At 35.8% G+C, this 20,202-nt stretch overlaps 2 protein-coding genes across 4 annotated transcripts; both read left to right on the top strand.

The window, feature by feature from the left end:
• LOC105176143 (rhomboid-like protein 14, mitochondrial) lies at positions 6,633–11,908 on the top strand. Of its 2 annotated transcripts, XR_002288227.1 has the most exons (3): positions 6,633–7,019; positions 8,111–10,990; positions 11,624–11,908. XR_002288227.1 is itself a non-coding variant. In XM_011098857.2 (2 exons), exons 1-2 carry the CDS (start codon positions 6,816–6,818, stop codon positions 8,879–8,881), a joined length of 975 nt encoding a protein of 324 aa, XP_011097159.1. In that variant the 5' UTR covers positions 6,633–6,815; the 3' UTR covers positions 8,882–11,908. The 2 variants fall into 2 exon arrangements, 1 of the variants encoding a protein (XP_011097159.1); XM_011098857.2 differs by having other exon boundaries at positions 8,111–11,908.
• LOC105176188 (zinc finger CCCH domain-containing protein 14-like) lies at positions 16,811–18,520 on the top strand. Of its 2 annotated transcripts, none has more exons than XM_020698660.1 (2): positions 16,811–17,562; positions 17,866–18,520. In XM_020698660.1, the coding sequence occupies exons 1-2, from the start codon at positions 16,930–16,932 to the stop codon at positions 18,172–18,174; spliced, it is 942 nt and encodes a 313-aa protein (XP_020554319.1). In that variant the 5' UTR covers positions 16,811–16,929; the 3' UTR covers positions 18,175–18,520. The 2 variants fall into 2 exon arrangements, with proteins under 2 accessions (XP_020554319.1, XP_011097220.1); XM_011098918.2 differs by having other exon boundaries at positions 16,824–17,562; positions 17,869–18,515.

Below are 20,202 nucleotides of genomic sequence, written 5' to 3'. Positions count from 1 at the left end.
AAGAAAATTTTGATGAAAATACTGATATCGAATTTGATTATTAGAAATGAGCTCCAATCAAATATTTCTACATTTGGCTTTTCAAATGGACGGTGAAGATTAATTTCAATCGTGTGGTGAGAAGCTTTAAATAAACTTTTTAAAAATATTTTTAAATACTGTAAAAGCTTCTAAACTTATACATAGAACTTTCCTAAAATTTTTCTTAACTTCTATATTTTTCTAAAATCTTGCATCCACAAACTTTCATATTTATAGAAAAAAAATATTCTAATTTTCTTTTAACATTCTATATTTTGGTGTTGCATTTAGAGCTTTTAATATTAGCCTCTATAGCTTTGTACACCCCTTTAAAACATGCCACTTTGAAAGTTGTTCATATATGCACATTTCTCTTAATTTTTTCTTGAAAATTGAAAAGGAGATTTTAAATATTTTATCAGTTCAAGAAGTTCAGAATTAGAAAAACATTGAGCAATGTACATAGTGTAAGAGAAGGATTAGAATACATAAAAGAACTTTTTCAATTTTGTCCACAAATCAACACAACAGTAATGATGCAATAAGTACTAGTCTAACTTTAAGTTATTTTAAACTTTAAATTACAAAATTAATTCAAAAAAATCCACAATATCTTTCGCATATCCAAATATATCTTATATAAAAAAGTATGAATACTGATGTATCCCCTAAAATTATTAGGTCAAGCCCACAAGCTAGACTTTCTAGCCTAGTCGGGTAAGAGGTCAGCTGGCTCATCAGCAGGACCAGCAGGATAAGTCGGGTAAGAGCCCAGCTGGCTCATCAGTAGAACCAACAGGACGGATAAGGCCCATCAGTAGGGAAAAAAGGCTCACAAGCTCACTTGTTATCTTATCGAACTGGTAGGCCTAAGAATTAATCCAATTTCAGTCAGACACGTCATTATACAGCTGAGAGGCCACATCATATAGCATTCCAACACGTTTCTACACATCACCCTAAAGTATCTCTAGGTGGTTCCAACTAAATCGATGGCTAATAAGCTGAAAAATCCACAAATAACTAACTCCGGGATTTTTAGGCAGACTTAACAGTGTTCAGTCCAGCTCATGTATCTTAGTCAATATTATCCACATCAACAATCTGTTGCATATGACAACCAACTCAAATAGCTTTCTAATGACGTACGGAATGCAGTATTTGACCCTGTATCCAGCTCTGTACAAGCCTATAAATACAGGACTTGTGCAGTTATTTGGTAACATCACTCTTCACTCTCAAACTCTCACTTATCTTCTCCATTTTCTCTCGGTTCTTAGGCTATTCTAATTCTATATTTTTCACTCCACATGAATATTCATCATCTTTAATCATATCTCACTGTTATTCTCACTTTGTTTCAAGTTTTCCCTTTTATTTCTTCAAAAATTGTTACTGACTTAAATTTCGGAATACTAACCTCTGTTTTGCAGGGCTAATCCTCAAATAATCTTAGAATTTTCTTAAAAATCCTTGGATTCTTGTGGTGTAGGCAAATTTCTTGTATGCATCATTGGCCCCATCTATGGGAACACTTGAGCTTTGGCGTGAGAAATGATAAATTCCAACAATGGAGGTTACTACACATCCTATGAAGGAGACTCTTCCCTCCCTGTTGCATCTATACTTACTATTCCACCTACCAATCTCACTTTGGGAGATGCTAACGTCCATGGTCCAGATCCAGCACCACGGGCTAATGCTCTTGTCCAGGCTCCAACTCTTGACCAAGTAGCTGAACCTGCTGATTTGAACTCAATCTTCTGTGAGCAGCTTTGTCAGTTCATCATGGAGACCATCAACTCAAACCTCTGTGGTTCTCAAGCCAGCAGAGTAGGTCGGGGGAACACCAGGAAGCCAAGAAATTGATGAGTAGATCCTTGCTAGACTCCAGCAAGATTAATCCACCCCTTCTAATTTTGCAGGCAAGGAGGTAGCTGGACATCAGCCCCCTGGTACTTGGAAATCCCTAAAGAAGGAGATGGTGGAACTTCACCAGCAGGTGACAAAAGAAACCATGCCTGCTGAGCATGGGATTTCTTTCAGCAAACACTTCATGGTAGAAGAACTTCCTGCTCACTTTTGAGCCCCTTCACATCTACCTGCTGATGATGGCACCACTGATCCAGCTAAACACATCTGTAAGTTCGAAAATGCAGCTTTGCTGCATAGGTATACTAACGATATCAAATGTTGTGTTTTTCTTAGTACACTAACAAATTCTGTCCAATAAAGGTTCGTCCAGCTTCCTGCTCGATCAGTTATATCTTTTGCAGAATTCAGCTTCCTCTTCCCACATCAGTTTGCTAGTAGTAAGAAGTACAGAAATTTAGCCATTAGACTTTTCAAGATCAAGCAAGAAGATAAGGAAATAGGACCTATGTCCAGCATTTTGACATAACCATCTTCGAGGTCCCTATAGCCCTCCAAGAGGTGTTGGTCAGTGCATCCACTCAGGGTCTTCCTGGAGGGCCTCTGTTCGATCATTAGCTAAGAAACCAGCTACTGAATTTTTAGACGTGCTAGCTCGGGTAGAAAAAATATATGAATTTAGAGGACGCCTAGTAGGTCAAGAAGAATGGACGTGACAAGAGAAAGGAGATTGAGATACCGTCTACTCGCAGACCAAGGGGAGAACTATGAGGGCATTTTACCCCCTTGATCCAAAAAATGACCATTACACACCTCCAGTAACTAATCTTGCAATGATGTTTGTAGCGATTGACCGGCTTCCTGCCTTGCAATGGCCTAAAGGCTCAGATGAAGGTCCTCAGCTCCCAAAATCTACGTACTTTTGTAGGTATCATAGAGATAATGGGCACGATACCAATCGTTGCCGCCAGCCCAGGCTAGAAATAGAAAGACTTATTCAAGTTAGCTACCTAAAGGACTACGTGGATAAGGAAAAAAAGCGTGAAGAGAAGGAAGAATGTTCACTTCACCACAGCTTCCGCAGAACTGAGCAGCAAGAGGAAGTCCTTGCAAAGGGAAACATAAAAGGAAAGAGACCTCAGCTAGAGAAATGAGTCCAGAGAATATTCCAGCAAAAGGAATAATCCATATAATAGCAGGAGAACCCACGGACGGGGACTCAAGATGAGCTAGACGCGCTCACGCAAGGGCTATCAGAAATGTTATGGAAATAGACGACAAGGCACTAGCAGGAGGACAAATGATCCATTTTGGTTTTGCTAACGACTAGGGAGTACATTTACCAAATAATGATGCACTTGTTATTTCTGCCACAATGGCTAATTATACTACTCATCGTATCATTGTGGGTTCAAGTAGCTCCGTGCAAGTCCTGTTCTATAAAGTATATCAATAAATGAAGTTAGGGGACATCCCGCTAGAGCCTGTGATACTTTGTTGTATGGATTTGCAGTTGAGGTCGTACACCCGTTAGGATAAATTTCAGTTCCCCTTCCTTTTTGCTTGGAACCCACTAGGAGGACAAGGATAGTTCACTTCCAAGTCGCGGATATGCCATCAGCATACAACCTTATTCTAGGACGACCTGCTCTGAGCACTTCCCAATCTGTTCTCCCTACGTATTATATGAAGCTGAAATTTTCTCACAAAAACAATGTAGGAGAAGTCAAAGTTGATCAATACACAACATGAAAGTGCTACAAGGAGGCAATCACGAGCAGCAACGGCAGGATGGAGGTGGACCCTGTTAGGATATATGACCTAAAATCCAATTAGATTGGCCTGAACGTAATCTATTATGAAATATTATTTAGTGAATAAAATGGCTATTCACTTAATTGGCTTCTTTATTTGTTGTGCTCATTTTGTATGTTTATTTCTGCCTGAACATCACAACACAATCCACATACCACTTTAACAACAATGCAATTGGACTGAACATTGGACGGCAGTCATGAAATCAACTGTGAGAGGTTGGGTTTGAAACGTTCCAAGTCGAGGACCTCGAGATTGGGCTTCGAGTGTCCTATGGAGACTTGCACTAAGAGTCGTATTCTTTGGATAAGTGTTGCATTTCATAAGCGACAGACGAGGTGCGTCTATGTGATCTTAGTGGGTTGATTGGCTAGGTATCGAATCGACTGAACTGACTCGCGGGAGTCGTCATATGGAAGCCTTGAGGGATTGGTCGGTATGACTTGGATCCCCGATTCCGATAATACAATAGTAATCCTCGGACTTGAGGAATCACAACAGTTACGTGCATACAATGGTTGTATCTTGGATGTGAACGAGAGGTGATTGTGTCATAGACATAATCATCATAAGCATCGTCCAGTACAGTCAAAGTATGTAGTGAGGATGGTGAGTTCCAGAAGAAGATCCGTCCTTTATCAGCATATGATGGAGGTATCTCCTATACACTTGGAGACACAATCATGCTTTATGCACTTGTTGCCACAGTAGTTGATTGAATAGGAAAGGAGGTTCATATTTCAACCAATTAAGCGTAACGCGGTGTCAAATATTAAAGCATAGATGCCCAGTACAGGATGAAAATCAACGTCGAATTTCATACTCTAGACTATGGTTGGGAGACGGTAGATGGAAGGACCGTACCCGTATGTACTCAAAAGCCTAAATGTTCACATGGATATTTAGTCTCTACTGCCATGGACCGTTGCTAGACGGCCACCCATGGTAACAAGCTTTCTTGATCAAGAGTTGATAAAAAATTATTAATTAAATTAGATTTAATTAATAATAGTGTGGGACACTAGCTCAAGTCTAGCTAAAAGGTGAACCTAAAGAGTCACATACAAATCACCGACAAATAATAAGGACTTAATTTGGAATTAATTCCGTAAGTAATTACACTACTTACAAAAGAGAGATCCATTAGATCAAGAGTCCTAAAAATAAATTAATGGCATTAATTTATATTGTGCTTATCCTTATTATTTAATAAGTTGTATCTTATTAATTAATAAAGATAATTTGGTCTTATGTATTTAACTAGATTAAATACATGTTAGGCTCAATTAGATGGAAATTTTATTTAAATTGCATTTAAATTAAATTCATTGGGCCTTTAATTTTCTTTAGTAAAATCAGCGACCCTATTTTTTAGTCCATTGAAAAATTCAATGGAAGGATAGATTGATCAACAAATTATTTTTGAAAAGTACAATTTTGGTCATTGTTGGGATCTTCTTTATTTGTAATAAAGAAAATAATACCTTGTAGATGAAAAGAATGTATCTAGACACATTCTTATTCATCAATACATGATATACATATATATACTTATATGTTGTATAATTATCTGGGCACAACAAAAAAAAAAAATCCCCCTCATTCCCTGGCACTCCGCCGCTCCTCTTTCTCTCTCTCTCAATTCTCTTGGAGAATTTTCTCTTGTTCTATTCTAATAAGGAGTTTAAGAGATCTCTATTTCCGGTTAATATACTGCAATTACTATTTAAATTTAAATATTTATATAGATGTAAATAAAAAGTAATTATAACAATTATATATTACTAACTAAATTAAACGATAATTTAGTTTACATATGTTCAATAAATTGTATTTATTTATAGAATAGTTGATCATTAAACTACTAAAAAAGCATATCAAATATTTTTGTATTATTTATCAATAATATTTACATTAGAATTACTATATTTTTAAAATAAAAATTTAATCTTTCATTTTATTATTTGTAAATTTTGAAAAATTGAATGATTTTTATTTCATTTTTTAAATAATATTTTATTCAAATTCAGATTTATTTTGTATTTATATATATAATTAATATAAAATAATAAAGTTAAAAAAAAAAAAAAAAAAAAACCATCGTCTTCGCTTCCATCATTCCGTTTACTTGCTATTGCCTCGTCTTCCGGCCACCAACGTTTAGACTCCTAATAGATCTGGCTACAACAGTCCACAAGAGCAAGAAATAAGCGACCTCCATCGCTTGTATCGGGCGACTTCGAAATCGTCCTTTCTGTGGGGCTGATCGAGAGACAGTAATCGTCATCCACTGCTATATATAAATGTATATACATAACTATACATACATATAAAGGTATATATATAGATGTAAATACAAATATATATTAATATATTTTAAAATAACTTTAAATTTGGACCATTCATTTTAAATTATTGATAATCAATTACTACCATAATAAAAGTATCACAGTTAACTTCTTAAAAAAATTAACGCCGTTAACTCTAATTAATGGATGAGGAGAGTGTGCATAATTTCGTAAAATATAGGAATTTTTTGCCTATAAAATTAACATAAGCGATTTTTAGTTAAAAAATAATAATACAGGGGGTTTTATGTAAATTATCAATAAAATTAAGGAAAAATACAAAAAAAATATCACAAATGAGCTAATTACCCCTGTAAAAAAAGAATAGTAAAATTTATACATATGCTTTTTAAATGAAGCAATTTATCTCTTTATATATGGTATAAAATGCTTTATTTTAAAAATTATATAGAAATAAATTGATATATATATATATTATATGAGAATAATTTATTTATTTATAATATTATAGATAAATTACATAAAATACGATAAAAATATAATTATGAAAATTGATGTAATGTTTATGATGTATTATTAAAGAAAAATATGAAAAGCAAATTCTCCTTGACCTGAAACGAGTGGAAGAAGTAAGGAACCAACCCAACCATCTGGAACTCTCTGGTCTATACGGCATCAAAAAGCATTAATAAGATTGAAATCAAAATCTTTATGGGTTATTGAGCACAATTCACAGACATCATCGTAGAAGAACACCCAATTTGGTTCTCGAGCTGCAGTAGAACTGTGATCTGACAGATGGAGAGAGGAAGAGGTAGAGGAGGGATGCTTGGACTGCTTTTGCTGCAGGCTTTGAGCGAATACTGCCGCCTTGAGAGAAAGCCGCCCGTCACTGCGGGCCTTATAGCTGCTAATACTCTCATTTACCTCCGCCCCAAATTCCTTCACACTGTTCTTCCCTCTCTCAATCAAGTTTGGTTCAATCCCTACCTTATTCTCAAGGTACACTTCTGTTTTCCTTTTTCTCCTCTCCGCTGTTTTTTCACTTGTTTATTCATTCGAGCAAATATGATTCTTCGTTTGCTGTGTTTCATATTCAATATGGATCAATTTATCATTCCTGACTTTGAGGGATGTTGCTAAGCTCAAAATCTATGAATCAGCTGCAGCTTTGAAAATCCCATTACCTTCAACCCCCTAAATTTCTATCTTTTGAATTTGGTATACTTAAAACAAGTTATAAGTCGAGGAGTGCGTAATTTGCTGCATCCCAAGTCCTTATCTGTTGTTTTTTCCTCATGGAATTTATGTCTTTATGTTTGATTACTTGTTTGTGGCTCTACGTATTTGAGGTTTCGGGATAAGAAGACAAGTCAAGATTCCAGCTTGGCTAGTGAAGCTGAAAATTTCTAAATGTTTGTGTGTTTCCAGTAGCTCTTTCAAAATTGCCATAGTCTCTTCACACACTTTGTGTGTACTGTACTGTGACCCTCTATGTTACCTTCTGATGTGAAATCCTTTTCTGATCCCCTGTCAATCTGGTGTTGATTGAGATATGGCACAAATTACAAATATGCAAGAAGAGCATTATTCATAGCAGTGACTTAGTTGTAAAACGATGAGTTAGTGATTTCAAATTAAAATGCACAGCTTTTTAAAGTCCTTTCATGGTGCAAAGGTCAGTTGCCTGCACTAAGGCAAAAGTCAGCGCTTATGAGTATAGACCAAGCACATTGAGTGGCTATCTACTTGTTTCTTATAAGTTTCTGAACAGTTTGGAGATAAATATTTCTTCTATTTTAGAATGTGCTAATAAAAGCTCAATCTTGGGTTATTGGCAAAAGACAGAAGTTTCTTGTGGTAGGTTGTGTAAATAAGTTGCAGCAGTAATGGTGGAAAATGAATGCCTACATATGCATACAGATAGGCAGATAAACTGCACTTGAGCTTTTTGTTCTTGTTAGAAACATTGTCATCACTTACGATACTTGTGGATAGAAAGAGACTTGTAATGAAGTTAAGGATGAGATTTTATTTATTTGATTGTTCATGCTCTGCATATAATGACCTTGTTTTCCTCTTTGATGAAGCAGCACAAGGACCTGAAGCGTTTTATTTTATCAGCATTCTATCACATTGGTGAATCACATCTTGTCTACAATATGTTATCACTGTTATGGAAGGGGATACAATTGGAGAGTGCAATGGGAAGCATCGAATACGCCTCTATGGTTGCAGCTCTAGTAGGTATGTCTCAGGGTATCACGCTATTGCTAGCAAAAGTTCTTCTGCTCTTTGACTATGAGAGAGCTTATTACAATGAATATGCTGTGGGGTTTTCTGGTGTGCTTTTTGCCATGAAAGTAGTCCTCTATTCCCAGTCAGACAATTATGCATATGTGCAAGGATTTGTGGTGCCAGCACGTTATGCTGCCTGGGCTGAACTTATTCTCATTCAAATGTTTGTACCTGGTGTCTCATTTCTCGGTCATCTTGGGGGAATACTTGCTGGACTTTTGTATGTATATCTAAAAAGTTCGCATTCTGGTGCTAATCCGTTTACAAAGATAATTAGGGGACTTACGAGTTTGCTTGGTTGGCCTTTAAGATTTGCAAACCGAATGTTTCGACATTCAAGGAGCCGAGTTTTTGGTAGAGGTACTATTGGTGGGAGCGAGACAAGAAATCTATCTGGTGTGTGGAGATGTCGAGCATGTACATATGATAATATAGATTTGTTAAATGTTTGTGAAATGTGTGGGATGGACCAGAATGGCGATGCATTTTGGCCCTCTGATGGTGATACTGAGGCAATTCGCCTCCAGGAATTACGGCAGCGGAGAGTTCAGAGATTTGGCCAATGATATTTTGTGATATGCGAGTAAACAAGAAGAGTTGAAGGTTTGAAAAAGATTCTTGAAATGCTTCCGTTCCATTGGAGAGGATGAGAAGACCGGTGGCGTGTTGAAGTATTCTTGAAATGCATGAATTTTATAGCAAACTAAGTGATGAGCAGAAATCTCACCAGTGATCTGAAAGAACTGACATGTGCATGTATATTGATCTATGTTGAACTTTTAGGAGTCGATTTCAAGGTAATATATGTGCAGTCATGTGATTATGGTCTTCAACAAAATTGGCGGGCAACCCATATCAATCCGCCCACCCAAGCCACACCCCAATTGGCGAATTAAGAATGGGTTGGATCGGTCTTGGACTCCTAAAAAAAGATTGTATGGTTAATAACGGAGTTTGGTTTATATTTACGTAAATCATATAGATTGCGTTTGATCGCAATAATAATAAGAAGAAGAACACTAAAATGACCATACACTCACTGTCCGTAATCCTGGGAATGAGAATGTAGCTCAAGATACTAATATTTTTAACATTGTTGACGCCCCCAATTACAATCTCCAACCCATTCAACCTTGGACCTATTATCAACCAGTCCTCATAAACGAGCAGCAGCAGCATCACGAAGCTAACGAAAACCAAATTCTAAACTCCAACTTCCTGGTCTTGGTAAACGCAAGTTACCACCATCTTTCTATATGCTCTTCGAATTTGAGGAAGTTCAATTAAAGAGAACCACCAGGTTGACCTCGAACTTGATGGATGAAGATGTGAATGGGGATCTCTTAACGGCAGCGGCTGCCTCGCAGTCCCCCTGAGGATTATGACGTGCTTCATCTGGAATTACCAAGGTCTGGGGGGTCCATGAACAATTCGTCATTTAATGAGCTTGTGAAGCGCTATAACCCCCATTGGTCTTCCTTCTAGAAACTAAATGTCACAGTGAAAAGATCCGAATAGTAAAGAGACGTCTTGACATGTACGGTTTTGGAGAAGATTCAAGAGGGAAAGGCGGGGTCTCGCCCTATTGTGGAAAAAACGCATCTTCGTCAACTTATTGAGTTTTTGTGGTTCCCATATTGATGCTCGAATACAACAAGAGATGGCGAGGATTTTGGAGATTTCCGGGCTTCTATGGCGCGCCAGACACAAGCAACCGTTCAGCATCTTGGAATTTATTGAGACACTTGAGTAGGCTCTCTACACTATCGTGGGTTTGTGCCGGGGATTTCAACGCTATTCTAATGGATGCGAAAAGAGAATGGGTTGTCCCTACACCACAATGGCAGCTTCAAGCATTTCGGGAAGCTCTCAATGACAGTGAACTCTCTGATGTTAGCTTTGTAGGATTTTCGTTCACATGGGTTAATAATAGGGAAGCGCCTCATACAATTTGGAAGCGCCTGGATAGAGCCTGTATTAAAGCTGCTAGAAACTCAAAATGGCCGGACTCGTGAATCACAGCTTCAACGGGTTTACTTTGAATATTCGCCGATCCTCTTTGACCGCTATCCATCTGTCCGGAAGGGAAGGAAACAAGGTACACGGCCCTTACGTTTTGAAGTTTTATGGATTAAGTCCAAGACCTGTGAGCAAGTTATATCTAATCTATGGGGCAACTCCGAGGAAGAGGATCCAAATAAGTTTCTGATGAGAGAGCTCGAAAATTGTAAACTGGATCTTATTAATTGGAGCAGAACCGGGTTTGGAGAAGTCAGAGACAAGATTTCTAAGCTTGAAAAGGAAATTGATATTTTGCAAAAATTGAATGCTACGGATGTTGTTCGAACGCAATTGGCCTGGAGAATTATTTCGACTTCTGTCAGCAGAAGATGTTAAATAGAAATAAAGAGGAAAAGCGACTTGGTTAGCCGAAGGGGATAAAAACACAGCGTGTTTCCATGCTAAAGCCTCACAAAGAAAAAAGACTAACCAGAATGATCGGCTTAAAGATGAGAATGGGGTCTGGAGAGACGATGGTTTTGCCATCCAGGATATTATTCAATTTTTTACCTAGTCAAATCCTTCCGAAATTGAGATTAATAAAGTGATAAGGACTGTGTCACACTGTGTGACTGAAGAAATGAATCAGACTGGAGGATTACACTGCTGATGAGGTAAAACATTCCTTATCCCAAATGTTTCTTTTTAAATCCCTAGGCCCTGATGGCATGTCCCCCATTTTTTACCAGTGCTTTTGGAACATTGTGGGTCATGCTACGTTATCCTGTGTTCTCAACATGCTTAATAATCATAATGTTTCTCCTCAGTTAAACTTCACTCATATTGTTCTTATTCCGAAGTGTAAGAACCTAGGAACTGTCTCATAGTTTTGACCTATTAGCATGTGCAATATTGTCCTCAAGCTGGTCTCTGAAACAATCGCTAATAGGTTGAAACCGTTTCTTAACACTATCATATCCCCTTCTCAATCTGCATTCATACCCGGGCGACACATTACGGACAATGTGCTTTGTGGCTTTCGAGTTAAACCACTTTCTTAGAACTAGGAGAGGAGGTCGGGAAGGTCGTATAGCTATCAAATTAGATATAAAGGCATATGACAGAATTGAGGCGAAGGTCCTCGAGGGGGTGCTGGTTAAATTAGGATTTAATCATCTATTCATATCCTTAATTATGCTTTGTATGTCATCAGTTACCTATTCCTTTATGCTCAATGGATCACAGTTTGGCTATCTCCATCCAGAGAGGGGACCTTCTCTCCCCTTATTTATTTACTCTTTGTGCAGAGGCGCTTAGCTGTTTGTTTCAGAATAGAGAAGCTCGAGGGGGCATTCGGCGTGTGGCAGTGGCTCGAAATGCACCAAAGGTCTCCCATTTACTCTTTGCTGAAGACACCCTCATCTTCTGCCAAGCATCGATTGGGGCTATGAGAACAGTTCAAGATATACTCAAACTGTATGCAGTTGCTTCCGGCCAGCTGATTAATTTCGACAAATCGTCGGTCTTTTCCAGTCGTAACATTCCAGCTGAAGAGCGCAAAGAACTGACACATCTAGGAGTCCAAATTGACATAAGCCCTTCAAAATACCTTGGTTTCTATTTCTGGTGGGAAGAAATAAAAGGGATATCTTCAGTGGTAGCCTAGAAAGGATTTGGCAACGTGTGGGGGGTTGGAAGGAGAAACATTTGTCACAAGGAGGTAAGGATATTCTTGTTTAGTCTATTATTCAAGCTATCCCCTCCTATTGCATGAGCATGTTCAAGCTTCCAATTACTTTGTTGAAAGAGATTGAAAGTATATTGGCTAACTTCTTTTGGAATGATTCCAACAAGAATAAGATTCACTGGGTGGCTTGGGGAAAAATGAGTCAGAGTAAGAAGGATGGAGGAATGGGGTTTCCAGATCTCCAAGCGTTCAATGTAGTGATGCTAGCTAAACAAGATTGGAGGATTCTAAAACATCCAGACCTACCGATCAGCAAAATATTCCGAGCAAGGTACTTCCCATCGGGAGAGTTCTTGAGCGCGAGAAGGGTCTCCAATATGTTGTTCACATGGAGAAGCTTTCTTAAGTCTCGTGAAGTTATTAAGGCGGTGCGAGATGGATAAGGGTGCTGAGATAGGGGTCATTGCGCAGGATTACACAGGGAGATGTGTGGCCTGGCGAAAAGCTTTTCATGCAAACATTTTAGATCCAGAACACGGAGAGGGCTCTAGCTGCTCGTCTTTCAGTTTGGCTGGGGCTCTTGTATCGTGGAAGGAGACTGCCTATCGGTTATTCAAAAGATTTGTTCACTGGGAGCTGATTTTTCCATCATTAGTCCTATTATTCAAGATATCAAATCTATTATCCCTGTTTTGTGATTTGTTTCTTTTTCCTTTGTGCATAGGTCTACTAATGTGGCAGCTCACCACCTTGCACGACTTGAGTATTCTGTTCAGGAGAGAACTGATCCTCATCTGCTACTTGTTGAGACTTTGAGGGCTGATGCCCCACCGTGATTTATATATTTCTCTGATTCCCTTTCAAAAAAAAATGTTCTTGTAAAAAATTAGAAATATTGTTTGTTCTCAGTGAAATATTGCTGTACATTTTATAATTAATTAAGACAAAAAATATAATTTTAGTCCTGTAATTTAGGAGGGTGGCATTTTTGTCCTACATATTCGAAATCACATTCGATTACGTAATAAACTCACATTTAACCAGATAAGACATCTAATATAATCAATACTTTATATATATACCTCAAGCAAATAAATACTTCATCAAAATCTTGGTATAATATTTTTCACTATAACATATGAAAAATAGAAAAGTAGTGTTTCTAGTTATTACAATACTTAAGATATCCATTCAGTTACAGTTTAATATTCTTGTAAATATATAGTTAGAATTCGTGACTCAAAATGACACAACTAACCTATCTACAAGTCTGACAACTGGCTTACGTTCTAGCTAGATGAGTCATTGCGAGTTATCTCCTGAAAAAGTACGTAATAAAAAATGAGTTGACAACTCAGTAAATATAGCTAATTAGCCTACATATATATATATATATATATATATATACACACATATATGACACGTACAACAGAAGACTAATTTCAGGCAGTAACACCAATCAACCAATATTCATTTTGTAATTACAAAGTACTCAATGTCCATAGTCATGCAAAACCAATACGAGAATCGAACCTCAACCACGAAATAATATTTGATGTTACCGTTTATTTTCTGAGAACCCTAGTTAACCAAACTGGAATGCATCACCCAACGGTCTTTGCCGGCTATCATCATCATCATCTCAATCACAATACTTTTTTCTTTCTTTTTTTTTTTTTCCAATATCACAAAACATTATTCGTATTATATCCCATCACCAATCATATCACACAACACATAACTCATATAATATATCACATCATCTCCATTGATCAATGATAGCACACAGCTTGTCATTAACTATATCATCATAAGTCATTGCAGCATCATTAACTTCATCATTCCATTCCATTTAACAATTATTTTTCTCGTCAATAACTTTGTCATTTGATTTCATTCGCTAATCAATTATAAGGTCACATAATTATTTATCTAACTTCGCACAACAACACCACAGATAAATATATAATAGCAATTTCACAGATATCCAGATAATTTAGACAAATAGTCGATATACACGATCAAGTATATAAACAATCAATATATTATATCCATATATACATATATATGTAAACCCATCAATCAATATACTGCAATTTTAGTCCTTAAACTTGATTGGTTTGAGTTCAAAACAAATAAAACGTCAGATATGATATGATATACTCATCAGGAAGATGCATGTCTTAACAAACTAAAATTTGGTAGGAAAAGTTGTGCCAACAAATGAACAAACATGAAAAGGACTAATGAAAGGACAACAACGTACGTATATATATATATATATATATGCAAATTCATCAGACAACCATGCGAATGAATGTTTGTGTTTGCTACACCTAGGAATTAGTTAGAGTTGTAGTAATGAAGCAACTATATATATATATTATAAATATAATAGTCAACTAATTAATATTAATTATTAGAGAAAAGGACTTTGCTTGAAATTTGTTAAGAAAGCATATATATATATATATGGAGGGGGTGAATAGTAATTTATCTCTTATGATATTGAAAATAAGCACATCACACTTATGAAAAAAATATATATAGTAATTTATTTCCCTATACGTTTTAAAATAAAGCAATTTACCTCCTTATACAGAGAGATAAAATATTGCTTCATTTTAAAAATTATAGGAGGGGTAAATTATTGTATTTTGAAGAATATAAGAAATTAAATCGCTATTTGATTTTTCATAAAGGTATAACTTGCTTATTTGCAATATCACAAAAGAATTGCTTATATATTTCCCATATATATATCCACCTGATCTTATCATAATTTGGGATGACAGCACCCTCCTCACCTTACTACTCTTGCATGCTACGTTAATTTGCTCTTCTTCAACCGCTTTTATTTCATTTTTTTTATTATTATTGTGTCCGATTAAAATCCTTTCGATATGTTGTAAGCGTGTGCATAAAGTAATTGCATGTAATACGCATAATTTACGTAGTCTGCATAATTCTTTATATTAGGAATATATATAATTACAAGAGCACTCATTAATTTTTAATTTATATTAGAGCGCCCGTAAAATATAATTAAATTGTCATATATTATAAAGTTTCTACGTCTTATAAGATGTTTTAAAAGTTTAAAGATGTTAGTTATCTTGATTTAAAAGATAAGTTCTTAAAATGTTTGAATAAATAAAATGTTAAAATTTATCAGAAGTTAAGATGTTTGGCATAATGACTTCCTTATGTTGCAATAGTTACCGACAAAGCAACAAAACAATTAGAATTTTAAATCATTAGCTGCCGCTGCATATGGTCCCCGGGAGCATATAAAAAGTACGATGGTATGAGATGATAAGAAAAAAAAAATTAAAAAGAAACAATGGGTAATAAATATGGATAAATAGGGTGAGAGAGAAGCGTGAAATAGTGGGATGAGATGGGAAAAAATATAAATAATTATGAAATTATTAAAAAAATTTTAAAATTACAATTATGGCCATCTTTTTTTAAGGGGAAAAATGAATTAAAGGGTAAATTTGAGTATTTAGAAATTAACATAACAGACGATTTTCTTTTATAATAATAGAGATGTAAAAGTATTTCTACATCGGGCAAAAAGTACATCATCTCTACATGGACGGTAAAAATGAAATACTAATAAAATAGCAAGGGTGTTTGAAGCCGTTAGATATTAAAATCAAAGAACTTAAAATAACTTACAAGAAAATTAACCTATTATTAAAGAAATTACAAGATCTTTAATATCTTATTTTGGGATATGACAAACATTTCAGGAAAAAAAAATGACTAGACAATTTTACGTACAAAGCTTATAAGCTCTCAAACATCTTATAAGAGAATTTGAAAAGTTTATTATCTCAACCATACAACCTTATTATCTTTTCCAGAGTTGGTTTTGATAATAGCTAAAGAGTATCAGATACATAATAATTTAATTTGTTGAGTTAAGGAAAAGTTATCTATACTCATTTGAATTGAACTAAGTCAATTGCTAAAAGCAAAATAGTTCGTTGGGTTTAGAAAAGTGAGAAAGGGAGAGTATTAAAATAAAAAGTAAATTATAAAGGACTCTGTTTCAATTTATCACAGTTAAAAATATTTATTTTATTATTTGAAAAGGTTATAAATATTTTTTTTTTAAATTAACGATTGTCTAATGAATACCTCCTTACGATGGGCTGTTATTAGAGGATATTTGTTAACAACCATTACTTAGGAGGGTATTTATAATTTTTTTAAATAATAAAAAAATATTTATAATTATGATAAAAAAAATTTCCTTCGTCAGAATTTACCATCAAACGAGCCAACAATTACTTCACAATGTACAGAATCAAAACTTATGTGATTCGATTCCCAAAAGTTTTTTTTATGTTCACAATTGCTTAAAATTGATATTTCAGTAGAATAATAAAATTATATTAATTATAATAAGCGATCACCCGTCAATTACATTAGTATTTTAAATTATTATAAAAAATATAATTTTAAGATATAATATTCAGTGAAATTGTCAACACTGAAGTGTTGAATTTGAATGTATTAACAATTTGCTTGCACTGGATTTTTTTTCACAGTATATTACGATTTACAACTCACATGGACTGAATAACTGCAACTAACCGCATAGTTGGCACTGTAGGCGGGTCGCTGTCCCACCCTTTCTTGTTAGGCTTTTCTTTGTAACGGTTTCAGATCTAGTAGGCGGTCCCCCACCACTAGCATGTTTCTCCCGCGAAATATTAAAGGCCAAGCAATTCATACTGTTCCATCAATCACATCAGATCTGCCTATTCCCACCCTGATTAGCGGTTCGGATTGTTCTTAGTTGGTTGTCTGCTCTACACCCTGGGACACCCGATACTTCTTTCCCATTGTTTATATTCCTGTTGCCTGTTGTTTTATTGTTTTAGCACGCAGTTAGTGGTGTTCTTCAGTGAAATGCAGAAGGCGAATATTTCATGCGGCGGCCTCGACGCCACCTCCGCCTCCGCGGCGTCGCCGATGCATTTCTCTCATAGCAATCCATTTCTTTTCCCTACGTCGCCGACTTATGTGAACTCCGTTCCGTCTTTCTACTCCTCTCTCTTTCAGAACTACTCCTCGGACTCTCCCTCCGACACCGCGTCCTTCGACGGCGGAGACACCGATCGCCGCCTCCATGACGCGAGCTGCATCCTCGAGTACCAGCAGCTCTACAACCGTTACAAACTCTGCCTCGCTCAGCTCCACGATTCCATTGAGGAGCTTGACGCCCTCCGTCGTGAGAATGAATCTCTTCGCCTCTCCAACGCGGATCTCTCACACCGTGTCGCCTTACTGTACTCGCGCGATCGTCTTTTCTCTGAGTTCAACCGACTCAATGTTGCCAGTCCGTCAGCCGCCGCTTCGCGTGCCGCTTATCCGACTGCAACTCAGCCTCTTACTGAGCACAATCGCGTCGAGCGGAGGAGCGCCGAGCGGGTCCCCATTCCGAAGAGCATTTCTGTGCGCTCCAGTGGTTATCTGAAGATAACTCAACCCGGTAGGGATGCAACCTGTCATAAAGCAGTGTCTCAAACCCCTGCTGCATTGGTGAGTCAATTTGATCGCTGACAAATTGTTGAAACTAGTTGACGATATTTCTATTAATTGATAGAAATACTAAGTCGTTTTTAATGAATGAAAGATAAAATGCAGATTATATTCTCTAATTCAATTAGAATACTTTCATATACTAACTTCTTTATTAAAGGTCTAATTACCTTGACGTGATTATTGAATCCTAAAATCTGCTTATTTATTTCGTGGTTACTTTTACGCTTACGACTTACGTCCTAATTCTTGTTGCGTTTTGTCTGACTTCTGTACTGGCTTTTGATCATGTTAACACGGAAGCAGCAAAGAGTGTGTATACCAGGGTCCAAAAAGGAAGAAGAAGCACTGGAATTCGATGTCTACAACCAAGGAATGTTCAAAACTGAGCTCTGCAACAAGTGGGAGGAGACAGGGGCGTGTCCTTACGGGAAGAACTGCCAGTACGCACATGGAATCAAAGAACTACGGCCGGTGATCAGGCACCCACGCTATAAGACTGAGGTTTGCCGCATGGTTCTGGCCGGAGACATCTGCCCATATGGTCACCGCTGCCACTTCCGCCACTCTCTCACCGAGCAGGAGCGGCTCATGGCGGCGCCACCTCGTTGATAATTGATGATTCCGCGTTGGGGAGTAATAATTAGTATTCAGAGGTTTTTCCCTCTCTCTCCCTTCTTCCCCTTCTTTTTGCGCCCCTTTCTAGTCATTTTGGGGGAATTAAACTGAGTTTGTAAAGCAATTGATCCCAGTTATTGTTGCATGGTTTTTGACATGAATATAATTCGATATTGTTTAGTTCTATAGGGTAGTTAATAATGGATGTAAATGGGTGACCGTTAATGATGAGATAGTGATGTGGATGCAACACATAAAGTTTTCAATCCAAGGTAATAGGATTATACTAACCAATGCTTGTGCGACTCAAGATGGAGCTTGGGATTTAATGGACAAATTGTAGTGACGCAATTTAAATCATAGCATATTGGATTTTTATTTTGAGAGTTTACTATATATTATATCGACTATATAATTCTTTCTTAATTAAAATGAATGACATAATATTTAGAATAAATTATAATAAAAACTCATGATATTAAGTCTAAAATATGCAAACACTATCTAGTCTTTTAACAGTACAAGTATACCCCCTAAGGTGTATCACGATGGCATATCACCTCAAGTGTTAGTACTTGTAAAATTATATTCCTAAATATATAAGTAGTGTACCTATAAATATAATATACAACCTCAAAGGACATACTTATAATTCGAAAAAGATATCAGACGATTGTGTAAGTAGACTTAATTTTAAAAGTATTAATACAATTCATTATAGTATTTATACACACGGTGAGCATATATTGAATAAAATAAAAAAAATCTAATCCCAAATCATATTACAATTGAAGCGAGTTACAGTATTTGCTTCAAAAAGTATCTTGCGAGACGGACAAGATTAAGCAAATGTCAAGTGCTATTACATTTTACATGTTATTAATCATGTTTGTTTGTATGAATATAAATTACATTGCAAATATTATTTATTTATCATATAATTATGTAGATGCGACCAAACTCAACTCAAATCAGAATTTTCCTTTCTGATGCTGCTTCTTTAACATCATGTTAGCTGGTATTAGAAAATCTATTACAAAATAAAATTAAAAATAAGTTGTAATAAAGGAAAATTTTAGTCTGGACCTGATTTAGTCGAATTTAAATCAATCATATGAGAAGTATAATACATTTGTCATGTAATTGGTGTATAGTAACCAATTTGTAAATGGTTTAATTCGACGAAATCTAATTCGAGCTAAAATTTTCTACAATGAAAATATTAAATAAAATGTCAACTAAATAAATAAGATGTAATGACAGAATCTGTCTGAGACTATTTACGTGGAAAATTTTGAATTGGAAAGAATTTCAAAGGCCAAATATTATAAAATTCCCCTATGTTGTTTTTTTTTTTTAAAGGGACCCCTTTATGACTCAAAACTCACCTGTTTTTTTAAACATTGCTCATTTACCGCTTTTTATTTTTTTTAATTCAGATTTACCGCTCTCCGTTAATGTAACTAAAGGTCTTAATTTTTTGACGAAATAATCATTACGTCCTAATTTATTACATATTATTTTTTTATTTTAATGACTAGTGTTGGATTTTTTTAATGTATAAAATTATAAAATCTAATCAATTAAATTCAACGGTTAAATATTACATTCATTAAAAAATTAAGGATCTAACTTTAACTAATTTTAAATATATATTATATGTATAATTATAAAAATAAAATTAGTATTTACAACAATAAATTTAATAAAATTACCCCTCCACCCACCCCCAGCCTTCCCCACCATAACCCCTCCTCCTTCCTCCCTCCCCCAGCCGCCAACTTCCCGACGCCCCCTTGATCACCACCCAGCACGGTGCCCCAGCCTTGCCCTGGTAGACACAATTGTCATCCAAGGCAAATTTAGACAACTATTTCAAATATATTTGTATTTTTAACAAAATAAAAAAAAAGATTTTAAATTTTTAATGTAAAAATAATTAAAATAAATTTATATTTTATTTTTAATACTTTTAATATTTATTTAGATTTAAATATTATTTACAGTAAATAATGTATTTAT

The sequence above is a fragment of the Sesamum indicum genome, linkage group LG13 (assembly GCF_000512975.1).
Source record: "Sesamum indicum cultivar Zhongzhi No. 13 linkage group LG13, S_indicum_v1.0, whole genome shotgun sequence".
NCBI classification, from domain to species: domain Eukaryota; kingdom Viridiplantae; phylum Streptophyta; class Magnoliopsida; order Lamiales; family Pedaliaceae; genus Sesamum; species Sesamum indicum.
Note: the sequence above shows the minus strand (reverse complement) of the source record. Positions and strands in the feature narration are given on the sequence as shown.

Bases quoted from the DNA above. Each gene is read 5' to 3' on its own strand.
- LOC105176143 (XM_011098857.2), top strand. From the start codon at position 6,816: ATGGAGAGAGGAAGAGGTAGAGGAGGGATGCTTGGACTGCTTTTGCTG. The intron at 7,020-8,110 runs GTACACTTCTGT...TTGATGAAGCAG, and splicing joins ATCCCTACCTTATTCTCAAG to CACAAGGACCTGAAGCGTTT.
- LOC105176188 (XM_020698660.1), top strand. From the start codon at position 16,930: ATGCAGAAGGCGAATATTTCATGCGGCGGCCTCGACGCCACCTCCGCC. The intron at 17,563-17,865 runs GTGAGTCAATTT...TTAACACGGAAG, and splicing joins CTCAAACCCCTGCTGCATTG to CAGCAAAGAGTGTGTATACC.